The 12,939-nt window shown below is 42.5% G+C and overlaps 1 protein-coding gene across 1 annotated transcript; it reads right to left on the bottom strand.

Annotated features, from left to right (window-relative positions):
- Positions 1-260: 260 nt before the first annotated feature.
- On the bottom strand, positions 261-9,414 carry crebzf (CREB/ATF bZIP transcription factor). Its single transcript, XM_084916944.1, has 3 exons — positions 9,220-9,414; positions 7,283-8,346; positions 261-6,884 (listed from the first exon to the last, which is right to left on the bottom strand). The coding sequence occupies exon 2, from the start codon at positions 8,301-8,303 to the stop codon at positions 7,530-7,532; it is 774 nt and encodes a 257-aa protein (XP_084773070.1). The 5' UTR covers positions 8,304-8,346; positions 9,220-9,414; the 3' UTR covers positions 261-6,884; positions 7,283-7,529.
- Between the last annotated feature and the right edge of the window lie 3,525 nt (positions 9,415-12,939).

Genomic DNA, 12,939 nt, shown 5'->3' on the forward strand with positions numbered 1-12,939 from the left:
ACAGTAGTATTTGTACTTCAACTTGAGTACATTTTTACTTGAGTAAAGAGGTTGAATCAGTACTAAAGGTGAAAAGTAGCTCTTTGGAGGTTTCCATTTTTGTGCAAAGCTAACTGAACCTTGTGGTATATTAACATAATGATAAAATAATATCACTAGATGGGAATATGTAAAGTGGATTGACCAGGTGTTACTCTGAGGAGGGAAACCCTCCAAAAAAACGGATCAGTGGAGCAGCCAAGGGAATAGAACGATATGAATCTGTATGACTAAAATATAATTTATTATACAAAACTGTTTAAAAGTAATTAAAACAACCCTGGCCAGGGAGAACACACACAATAAAATACTAAAAGTCCAGTTGCGTCAGCCACGGCGTTAAAGTCCAGCAAAATCGGAACGGGCAAGGAAAGCCCGGCGGCGTCCCCGGCCGTCCTGTCAGTCTCTCCGCTCCGGGGTACTGGAAAAGAGAGGGGCAGCGACAGTCACTGTTCTTTCCAGTGGCTCGGGATACTGCAGCACGATATGTCGCAGGACTTACCCCGAATGGGTAGAGCTCCTAAAGACATAGTGCTGGCGTGACACCGAAAAGCGGCGTCACGCCAGCACTATGGTCTCGCCGTAGGAGGTAGGGCGCTGTCCCGCTGCCAACTAATCCCCCACCGTAGCGTCCTCTGGCCTCAAGCTATTCCAGCAGCAGCACAGCTCCCGCTGTCTCTCCGCACACTGGCCGTCGTATGCCCTCGCCACGTACTGCTACACCAACCCCTTCTCCTGCGTCTCCGAGCACTCTCTTCAAATCACCGCCGGCTGTCACCTCTCAGGTGTGTCAAATTAGTAAATGGGGAAGGGCGGAGTCTCTCCGGGACAAATTAACAGATATAACCAAAACTTGCAATACAAAAAATAAATAAAACACTCCACAATGAAATACAGCAAAAGACAACAAACATGCAAAGCAAAACAACTTCAAAACAAAATCTGTCCTTCCCTGGATGACAAATACAAACTTCAGTTTACCTTTTTTTTTTTCATTCTGCTTACACTCTGCTTGAATCTGGGAGTAAGGGAAATATATAGGAAAATAACAATAACATTCCAGACCCCAATAGGGCTTTGGAGCGAGATGTCACGGGGGTGGGCGTGGAAAGGATTTTAGCCCGATCCGCCATTTTCGGGGTCAAAACAAAGCGCAAGCGAAAAGGGAGTGAAGGCACACGCAATAGTGATGGGATTTCCGGCTCTTTTTAGAGAACCGTCTCTTTCGGTTTGGCTCACTAAAAAGAGCCGGCTCTTTCGGCTCCGAACCGGCTCTTCAGGTTGTTTTGTTGCTTTAATTTAATATTAACAATAATATAAAATTATGCACAAAAGGAATTACTAATGTAATATGTGGTGGCCCTTAGAGACAAAACACGTACAAACTCCAAAACACATTTCTAGCATGAACTGAACTTCCAAAACAGACTTACCTAGATCACTTAAATTACACAATTGAAAGCATGAAAGCATATGTGTATTGTTTGTGTATTTATACACAAGCATTCATATATATTCAAATAATTTAAAAAAAAGTTCATTTACCTGTTATTACCACACACCAAATCCAGTCGTTGGTACTTGCTGGCTTGTGTAACCACTAGGTAACAAAAGCTCAACACTGCGCCTAGCATCCTGGAGCACTTCTGTTGTTTCGTGTTGTCTGTTGTTTTGAGTTTTTATGTGCTTCTGAGTTTTTACGTGTTTTGGAGTTTGTACGTGCTTCAGGGTTTGTACGTGCTTCAGAGTTCGTACGTGTTTTGAAGTTTGTACGTGCTTTGTCTCTAGGGGCCACCGTAATTATACTTTTATTTATTCACTCCACATAAAATGTAATAAATAAATCATATAATACAAAAACCAACTATTCACAGTTCAACTTTTAACTATTTACATTTTCAGCTTTTTCCTTTTACAAATTTAAAGTGAAACAACACAAAACACTGCAAACCACAACACAATTAAATATAAATTAAAATATGAAAACAAAAAGAAGATGCATATTCTCTGTCATATGGGCCTGCATGAAAAAACTTTCTGAATCCTTTATCATCTGCAACTGAAAATAGTTGTGGATGATTACTATACCTTACTAATGTGACATTGGTGTCCCTGGTTTTTTCTCTCTCTCTCCCTCCCGCTCTGTTCCTGTGCTACTGAGTGTAACTACTGCCCCTCCCCCCCAGCGTAAAGCACAAGGCTCGCGTGCAGAGTGAAGTGGAAAAAAAGTGCGAGAGAGAGGGTGAGAGAAAGGAAAAAAACCCCACGGCTCGCGATAAGGAGCTGGCTTGCGTCGTTCACGTCAAAGATCCGGCTCTAAGAGCCATTTCGTTCGCGACCGACACATCACTAACACACAACAGCCATGGTTCGTATTTGCTGCAATGTTCGATTGCACGACCGGCAAGAGAATAGGGCTTTGGAGTTGACATCACGCCGTAATGCATTGTGGGAGCGCAGCGCCATTTTCGGGGTCTACGAATCAAAACAAACACACTGTGTTGGAACGACAACTACAAGAAAGATGCTTAAAAGCAGCTCAAAAGAGAATGGACTGTATAGAGACCGATTGCGTTCAGAGGCGAAGCAGTGGTACTTGCAGAAAATAGCGTGCATTGGAAATGTGGACCCATATGAAATACGGCTGTGGAGTAGAAACCCTGAAGACCAACCGCTATTGACGTAGCCTGACATATTTTCGTACCTTGTCTGTGGAGTCAGCGCGTACTAGTCGTCATTCAGTCTGTGTGAATCTAACCCTGACGGCCAGCTCCTCCTCCCAGCCCCTCCCGCCCCGACGGGCAATGGGGGTGTGTGAAGACTCCAAACCTCCCTCCGCCTGCTCACATGTAGTGTTGAGGCATGCGTGTTCTAAGGTGCATTTAAACCCCTGGAGGGCATGGAGCTACCTGCCAGAGAGCAGTAGGTAAGCGCATAGCCCCTCCCGAGAACCCTCAATGTCTATATGTATTTAAAATTGAGAGGTGGGCACCGGCGCCAGAGGTGAGGTTGTATACACAAACGGTCTTATGGATGCCGTGTAGCTTGCCCACCCCCAAGGTCCTATATGTATGTTATGAGAGTGTGAGTAATGTGGAATAAAGAAGTTGTGGAATAAAATGGAGGCCAGAAGGGGACAGAGGTGTGCGTGTGTGGGGGGGGGATGCCTCCCCTGCACCCTGGTGACACACCTGCACCTCAAGGCCCTGCGTGTGTTGGTGATTGTGGTGGGAAGAGGGAAGCAGCTGGAGATGGGGAGGGAAGGAAGGGAGGGGCACCACCACACTCTGGAACCACAGCAGCAGCAGAGAACTTCTGCAAGGATGTAACAGCATCCCCCCCAGTTGAAGAGCCCCTCAGTTGGCTCGATGCACCGACGGCCCCCCGCGCCAGGGCTGAGCCCCCATGCACCCACCCGCCCACAATCTCGGCGACACAGCTGTGACATTATTATAACATCATAAGAAATACAGGTGGGATTCATGACACTTTAGGTCAAAGCCACATATCTGCAGTAAAAATTATTTATTTAGATGCTTTAGTCATTTCTCTTCTTTTCTTCGTGAAGTACTAGTTATTCTTAGAGGAGACTGCAACTGTAACCCACCCACTTTTACTTCAGCAGAAGCTCCTTACAAAGCCAGCCAATTTTTCTAATGTGACAGCTTTTGAAAAATATCATCAGTTGCATTTATTTAACAGAGACATAGTCCTTATGACAGGCTGAATAGCCTGTTGCTGACTTATTGGTATATGACTGCTGCTTATCCTCTAATGTAGTTTTGATAAGGGCATGGCCTTGTGATAAGGATAAGTGGAGTTTTGAATACGATCCCCCAAGTACATCCAATTCATGTTTATTTTATTCTTACAGTTGTGAAGCTCTTGCTGGAATCTTGTATCAGATTCCAGCAAAATCCAACAACTGGTCTCAGATGTTTAACCTCCTAACCTCCATGTGCTGCTGCCAAAATTTCAAATGAGTAATTTTCTCTCAAAATAGTACATTTCCTCAGCTTAAACATTTGATGTTACCTGAGATACATTGTGATTAAACTGTAGGTTTATGAGAGATGCACGTCATTACACTTTGTCAGCTTCTTCAGAATTGGGGTTGAAACTGATGGAAAGCTCTGTACTTGGACCTGGTGCAAAGCGAACCACTTCTATGCCTGGTGGTTCCATTAAAAGTGCTGAAAGTGAACCAGTTTATGTGAAACTTGAAACACGCACTGTATAACACGCAACATTGACCAAATAGGTCGATGTCAAAACAGTGCTTTCACAAAAATATATTAAACACAAAAATGAATTAAAATATGGCATTCACTGGAACAGTGGTTCTGAAACTTTTTTTGCTAGGCCCCCCTTTGTTTTACAAGAAAATCTTCGCGCCCCCCCCACCACCTAAATTCCCTAGTTTATTTCACACCTCAAACATTTAGTAAACCAATTAAACAAATAAAAGCTGCAATAAATTACAGGTAGCAATAAACTACTAACTGTTTTACGTTACATCCACATCTACACGGGTATTTTTGAAAACGCAGCTTTTTCTATGTGTTTGGACCTTTCGTCCACACGTAAACGCCGTTTCAAACTGCCGAAAAAGGAGAACTGTCAGATTTGGAGATTTTCGAAAACTCAAGTTTTTGTATTTACCTGTGGACGAGGAGTTCGTCAAGCAACGTCAAAGGTATGTGCCTTTTTTCACGTCACGCTGTGCGCCATGTTTACATGAGATGAATTTCTACAATGGCGGATGGATAATCTTCCTATCTGCAGTTTTTACACGCTTACATATACACACGCAGTTACTGTCCCTCCATTTAGAAAGAGAGGCGTCACAATGGAATTATTTTACGTGTAGTTGTTTTTTTTCTGTGTGATAATATTCAACATTGCTATTGATACATTTTTCAAAAAAAAATGCAGCTGTGCAAAATGGTTTTAGAAACATAAACTAGTGTTTTTCCGCGATTTGGACAGGGGGAACAAATTGTGGCAGGATCACCCTGATATTATTTGTATCCCACTGTAACTTTACTGTATAAAGAGCTAAAGCCTCCAAAGTTTCAGGAGTTGTAAGCCATTACAAGAAGTGTTTGTGAACTAAAAATCTTTCCTGGATCAAGTCTGACCTCCGGGCCTTATGTTGGACACCCCTGATTTAAACTGACTGGAGCTGAAACTGCTCATTTCTTACACAGCTGTACAACAAATAGTCAACAATGTCCACGTATGTCACATGCAATGCTTCAAGTACCTTAAATATGCATTATTCCTCATTGCCAGCAGGGGGTGACTTCTTTAGGCATACATGAGGTATGTGAATTCATACATTTAAAAAAAAAAAAAAAAAACACTGCCATTTGTACTACAAGTGGGGGGAATTTTTTTAAGTATACAGCTCACATGCAGACTGATATCCATGAGGATTGACACAGATGACCATTAAGCTACAGATCTTACAGTCTGACTTGTGAGTGAATGAGTTTCCCCACTGTCGATGGTTTTGGTTTTCTGCAATGTTATACAACACTTTCAAATCAGAGTCCAACAGCCTGTAGCTAACCATCACGAGAAGAAAAATATCTAAATAAACTTTGGACAGTCAGAGAAGCTATGTACTTATTTGGTTTCCATGCTAAGCTCACCTAATAGACTCCACTTTCACATGCATCACAATTTAATGCCTGGCTGATCAATCATTCCAGTCTGCATACGCGCACTGAAAAAAATGAAAGATCTCAGTGGATCAAAGGTAGTTTTCAAATAAACTATATTACAATGTATACAATATTGGTGATTGAAATTAAAGCAATTCACTTAAATCCATTTGCTGTCTACAGACCACACTTTTACTGTGTAGAGATCTGACTCATTACACCCATTTTCACTTGAAAATAAAAGCTTTCCACTAGTTTTCACATGGACAGCTTTTCATGTGAAGCAAACTCAAGGATAGAGCAACTTATGAAAGCCGAACATTTGAATTGAACTAATGAGTTAAGCTCAAAGTAAGGTTTCCTGTTCCAAAGTAACTACACAACTACTGAAAATGGTGTTTGACAGTCACAGGGCTGGCAATCCCAGCAGTGTAAATATACCCTGACGTGTAGGAGTGAAAAGATCACCAGGGACTGGCTTGGTACAGTTTAAGTGGACTGACCGAGACCTATAAAAACACCACTAATTTTAGGTGTAGGATGTGGCTATGTAATCTGAAGTAAATGGGCTAAAACATGGACAAGATAACCCCTGTGGGCCCTCATGCTTTGTGCTTCCATCAAATGAGGTCTTGGTCATTTGTTTTGACAACCTTTACCAGACTTGACCCAAATGTTCAGTTTATCGGCAGAGAGCTTGCTGTTTAGAGAGAGAAAAAGAGACACATTAATATCAACAGTACTAAACAAGACTCAAAAACAAAACAAAACCAGCAGATGCTTTTAGTCAAAAGTACTGTAAATAAGATTTATTTGTCCAACATTTCTCAAAGGCCATTTACCTAAAACAGTATGTGTTCAGAGTTATGTACACATTTACACATTTTTTTCACTTACAGCAGATTTTTCTGAGTATGTTAAATATACATTCCAACAATATATACAAGTTATAATTCTTAGACTGTTAAACTTGTGTTTGCATAAACGAGAAGCTATTGTCAGCCCTTAAAAATGCTGCGGGAGCTATGCTGACAGGATCAGCAGCTACAGATGTTGTGGAGTAGTGATGAAATAGGATCACAAATACCATTTGATACCGATACTACCTTTAAAAAAATACCAGGCCACGATGGCAGCCGCTTGTCCAGCCTCTTCCCCTTCCACCAGCAGAATCCACTTTAGCATAAAGAAAAATAGGTGGCGCTAAATGAAAGTATTCTTTTGTACAGGGGTGCAGGTTCACAAAGAGATTAGTTCTACAAAAACTGAACATACAAAAAATTGTCTTCCGACAGATTATTGCTTTTCCAATTTGAGACGATATAAGATCACTCTTTGTGGACCCGCACCTTTATCTTAACATCTTAAGATTAAAGATAAAAGACAATTAAGAGTAAAACCTAATTAACTTTAATCAAGTTATTTCCTATAACAACAATCCATATGGAAAAGACGTGCTCAAAAACTAGCAAGAAAATAAAGTTATAGAAACAAAAACACTGGCGTCGCGGCTGAATGCTATACCCTGTGAAATAAAACAAAACAGAAAATGTCTGTTCTTGTCTGATCCTTACCATGGAGTCAAGCAGACAAAGGCGTTCTGAAAGCCACTCATCCCGCATGGTGGATCAACCAATTACCTAGAAGAAACTGTCAACAAGGTTTAGCAGTAACATGAACTCATTCCATCATCACACAAAAACACATGCACAGTTCTTAGGTAATTAATCAATTCAAAGCGTTCATCCAGCCTCAAGTTCAGCACACTGAGCCCCATCAAGCTCAGTCTCAATATCTGAAAACAGAGAGAAGTACTTGACCCTACATTTTGAGCACCGTGCTTGCACTCTCTGCACACTTGGTGCAGAACTCCACTGAGACATGATTCTTGTCCACATGAAGACACACGCCACCAGATGTTTCTTTTTCCTCCACTCTGGCCCGTTTCCTGGGAAGGGCGTAGTCGTGCTCGTTTGAGTTGGGCCCCTGGAAAAGTGAGGAAGATAATTTCATCCCATTCACACCGCTCAGCCTGGACAAGAGCTGGGCTAACATGCTCTCATTTGCCAGCACAGCCCTCAAGTACCTGGTTTCATCTTCCAACTCTTCCACTCTCTTGGTCAGCTGAGAATTTTCTATTTTGAGCGTGCTATTTTCCGTTGAAAGCATGCCGATCTTCTGCTCCAAGCTATTGACATATTCCTTCTTCTTGAGACGATTTAATCTGGCAGCGATTGCATTTTTGTTAGTCAAAGAACTTGACTGTTTTTGCCTGCTGTTCTGGGAGTCAGAAGAATATCTCTCAGGAGATGAGGCAGTTGAAGCTTTAAGCCCGGAGTCTCCATCTTTGGTGTTGTACACACAGAGATCAGCCAAATCAATATTGAAGAGCGAGGATGAAGCATCTCTGTCTAGTGTCCATTTTAAGTCTTCAAACAGGTCATCAAGCTCTACTCCAGCAGCATCCACATCTTTAACTCGGAATCCGTCACATGGAATCGGAAGATCTTTCATACTTTCCACATCTACCGCCTCAACCTCTGGAGACTGCACTTCTGTGTTGGTGACAGTGCGACTTCTTCTTCTAGTGATCATTGTGGTTTGTCAGCTGGACTGCAAGGAACCTGTCCACAAAGACCTGAACATGTAAAGACAGAAACATACAATTATGTTGGCGTAGATTTGATTACCAAACAAAGGTAATACAGTAAACACAGGCCAATGAACAATAACTAATTTACAACTGTACAGAATAACCTAAACATTTACAAAATTGTCGGCATAGTGTTTATTTTCTACCAAACTAATATGAAAGACGTATAGAGTATTTTCCCGTTTGGGCTCGAAAAATAATTCACTCCTATTAAATCACTTATGAACCACTTCGTGTTAGGTACTGGCACATTCTCCTTACAGGCGCGCTGAGATATCTATTGCTTAAACGTACTATGAACGTATAATGGCCTCTTGCTAAGCTAAGGCTTAGCTTTACCTGGCCTCTTGCTAAGCTAAGGCCTAGCTTTACCTAGCCTCTTGCTAAGCTAAGCATTAGCTTCACCTACAATAGGTACTTTTTACAGTAAGTGCTCGACAACACACCACAGAAAGTCGTTTGTTCGATATAAAGATACATTTCCACATTATCGCAACATTCGCAGATTAAGATACCAAATAATAACATCACCACAAATATTAAGGGCTCTGTCAGCAAGCTCACTATAGTTAGCTTGCTGACAGAGCCCTGGTTGTCCTAAAACCACGTTCGCCTTACCGCCAAGCTAATATTCGTAAAATACGGTTAGCTTTGATTTAATCATTAATGTTCTGATACATTGAAAGAGAGAGTAAAATATATCCAAGACATACAGTCTAATTAATTTGAAAGTTGAAGCATAAAACGTCCTCTTTTATCGTCCGCTCACATGCTTCTTAGCTGCGGCTAGCCTTGCTAAAACACTAAGGCTCTAACTCATAATGACGCAGCACACTAGTTCTTCAACCGTGTACTTACCTCCCTTTTAGGGAAAACGGCAATAAATGCTTTCGGTATATCCGTTGATTAAATTACCAAGATTACAGATTGCTTATCTGTTTCTTTTTTCTGAAGAATCCGAAATTTTAAACAGAAAACAACACGGAGCAGTCCAAAGAGTGTAACCGAATACCTTCACCGTGAGTTCAGACGACACTTCCGGAAAATTCTTCTTCTTTTTCTTCTTCTTCTTCACAAGGTTAGCAAACATCAAAATGGTGCATTACCGCCACCAACTGGTGTGGAGTGTCCGAAAAATTCATTCAAAATAAGAGCCTTACAACGAACCATTTAACACTTAGAGTCCCAGAGAGCAGCCATTTGGCTTTCTACCTTTAAGATGTGCATTTCACAATGGCAAGTCTCAATACTCTAAATTTAAGCAGCGTTTTGTTGCAGTCTCAATACGACGGAAAATCGTACTAGTAGTTCATAGCCTTGTTACTGTAATTACCTTCTTTTTGGTCTAACCAATGACTGTAGAAATGACTGTTTTCTACAGTCATTGGGTCTAACTCAAAAATCCATCAATAAGCTTCAACGTGTCCGGGTCTCTGCTGCCCATATTATCACTAAGATTCCCTCTATTCACCACATCACCCCTGTCCTGAAGCAGCTTCACTGGCTTTTGAAACTAGGGTGATGTACACTAACCTCATTTAGTCGTGGTCATGTGACCTGGGTGTTTAGAACCTGTTTCGAAACATCTGAGCTTCAGAAGCCCGACACAGTTTCAAAACATCTGAGCTTCCCATCTTTCCCACCTCTAAGTATTAATGACATGTTAGGATAAACATATTATCTTAATGTATCATTTTGAGACTAAAATCAAATTTTAGACATTAAATTCAAAATAGTATTTTGAGGATAAGATGATTTGAAAAAAGCCAAAGTACAGCTTTCTGAATAAAGTCAAAATGTGGAGACTGAAGTCAAACAGCTGTCACAGCTGATACATCCTTTTCAAAATGCCTTGTGTAGATGAGTTAGTGAAACTGTACTTCAGAATCAGTTTTAGAAATCCAGAAGTTATTTCACGTTTAGCATATAAACACAGTGTGGTAACAAGTATATGACAATGGTGCAGTAAGCTACATCTAACTAAAAGGAAAAAGCACAAAAACCTGCGCTAGTGACAGGGATTTGTGTGAAATTAAATAGCTTGCAAATGCAACTATACTGATCATTACAATCTCACAAAGAAAACAGAATGTATGTTGTATTACTAGAGACTGGAGGGGGTATTATCTGTGGCAGTTGTTTGACTTGAAACAACAGCTTTAATGTCCAGATTTTGACTTTAGTCTCAAAATGTACAGTCTGTTCAACGACCTTCTGTCTCTCACTGACTCAAGTAACTTCAGATTTTAAACAATTACAATTATTCAACCCTGTAGAAGTGATGCTGGCTCCCAGCTCATAATAAGTAAGTAAATGACAACTGCTGCTAAAGGCGCATAAATTTGGGCACTGTTGTCATTTTATTGATTCCAAAACTTTTAGAACTAATTATTGGAACTCAAATTGGTTTGGTAAGCTCAGAGACCCCTGACCTACATACTCAGGGAGCATCTCACCACACATTTTTTTTCTCTCTCTCCTTCTCTTTATTTACGAACAAGTGATGTATTCTCTCCACCTGTCTAAGCGACACACACAGCGTACACCCCTAGTTATACACAGACATCTATGGGCGCACTAAGGTTTGTTACATGGAATGTAAATGGAGCTGGCTCCAGAGAAAAGAGGTTAAAAATATTTAACCAACTCAAAAAACTACAGGCAGATGTTGTCCTTTTACAAGAGACCCACAGACCTCTTAGAGGTTTGAATGAACTTAAAACACCTGAGTTTCCTAATGTGTTCTCAGCTTGTTATAATTCTAGACAAAGGGGAGTAGCAATTTTAATACATATAAATATTAATTTCACAGTACTTGATACAGTTATAGATCCAGAGGGCAGATTCTTAATCATTAAACTATCTATACTTGATAAAAAGCTACGTATTGTAAGTGTATATGGTCCAAATGTTGATGATCCCTCATTCTTTCACGGTTTTTACAGTGCACTCTCTGAACACTTAGATGGCACACTTTTTCTTGGAGGTGACCTCAACCTTGGACTAAATGAAGAAATGGATAGGCTCAATACAGCAAGAACTCAGCGTAATTGGCAGTCCACAAATATAATCAAACAGTATATGGGCGACTTTGGCCTTTGCGATGCATGGCGCTCCCTTCACCCCAACAGTAAGGAATATACTTTTTTCTCACATGTTCATCACTCCTACTCTCGTCTGGATTATTTTTTGGTCAGCAGCTCACTGCTGAGTGACATTTCAGACACTGAGATTCACCCTATAGCTGTCAGCGATCATGCTCCTGTATCTCTAACACTAATGCACAAGAATAATACTACGCCAAGTAAAAACTGGAGATTTAATACATCACTGCTTAAAGATGAAGACTTTATTAAATATTTTAAAAAAGAATGGACTATATATTTAGACTATAATGATGCTCCCGGCTCCCCTGGGTGGGTCCGGGACGGGCGTGGGGTTCTGGGGGTGCTCCGTCTCTGGGCTGGGGCCCTGGCTAGGCCTTGGGGCTTGGGTCCTGGTTGGTGTGTTGCCGGGGTTGTGGGCGGGTGGGTGTATGGGGGCCCAGCCCTGGCGCGGGGTGCCGCCAGTGCATTGAGCCACCTGGGGGGCTCTTCAACTGGTGGGGGAGGCTGTTACATCTTGCAGGAGGTCTCCTCTCTTCAGGAACTCACTCTGCAGGAGGGGGAGATATAGGAGAGGTGGAGGAAGATCTCAGCCTGGGCGTCTATTGTCTTGTGTAGTCTGGAAGAGGAGTGGATAACGGGGTGGGTGCAGTTTTCTCTGTGGTGGGGTCGGGTGGGCTGTCCCGGGCTCTGTGGGGCAAGGCGGTGCTGCTGAACTGGGCCCCGTTTCCCTGGCGGGTTGCAGAGTATGGGGGTGCCTACTGGGGTCAGCGGGGGAGCTGGCCTCAGGGAGGGGTCACTTGCCCCTCCCTTCCTTCCCTCCCCATCTCCAGCTGCCTCCCTCTTCCCGCTCCACCACAATCACCCACACATGCAGGGCCTTGGGGTAAAGGTGTGTCACCAGGGTGCAGGGGAGGCATCCCCCCCCTCTGTCCCCTTCTGGCTGCCTGTGCCTCAATTTTATCCCACAACTTAGACACTCACATTACTCACACTCTCATAACACATACATATAGGACCTTGGGGGTGGGCACGTTACACGGAATCCAAAAGACCATCAGGGTGTACAACCGTTTCCCCCTCCAGGGGCAAGGATACCTAGACCTGGGGTATAGAGTACGCTTGGGGAGTGTGATTGTGTATTGTACAGTGTCTCTTTATGTCTGTCTCCACGTTGGGTGAGTGTTGAGTAATTGCATATGAGAGCATGAAGGTGGGAATGGATGTCTGTATCTGTGTGTGCCTGTATGTCTGTGTCTATATGTCAGGTTGGGTATCAGACGCCACCTCTCTAGGGACATCTCAGGCCCTCCAGGGTATGGAGGCCTATCTCCCCCACCACTTCCCCTGCCAGTGGCAGACGCCCTCAGATATCGGTGCGTTGGTGGTTCTTTGTGTCTGGGGTGGGCGTCCAGGTACACACCAGCTCACTCCTTGGTGGCTGCTTGTCGGGGCCTGGAGCCTGGGGCTCGCT

This window comes from Perissodus microlepis, chromosome 20, assembly GCF_051167445.1.
Source record: "Perissodus microlepis isolate ML-2025 ecotype Zambia chromosome 20, ASM5116744v1, whole genome shotgun sequence".
NCBI classification, from domain to species: domain Eukaryota; kingdom Metazoa; phylum Chordata; class Actinopteri; order Cichliformes; family Cichlidae; genus Perissodus; species Perissodus microlepis.

Coding starts and splice junctions, on each gene's coding strand:
- crebzf (XM_084916944.1), bottom strand. CDS start 8,303: ATGATCACTAGAAGAAGAAGTCGCACTGTCACCAACACAGAAGTGCAG.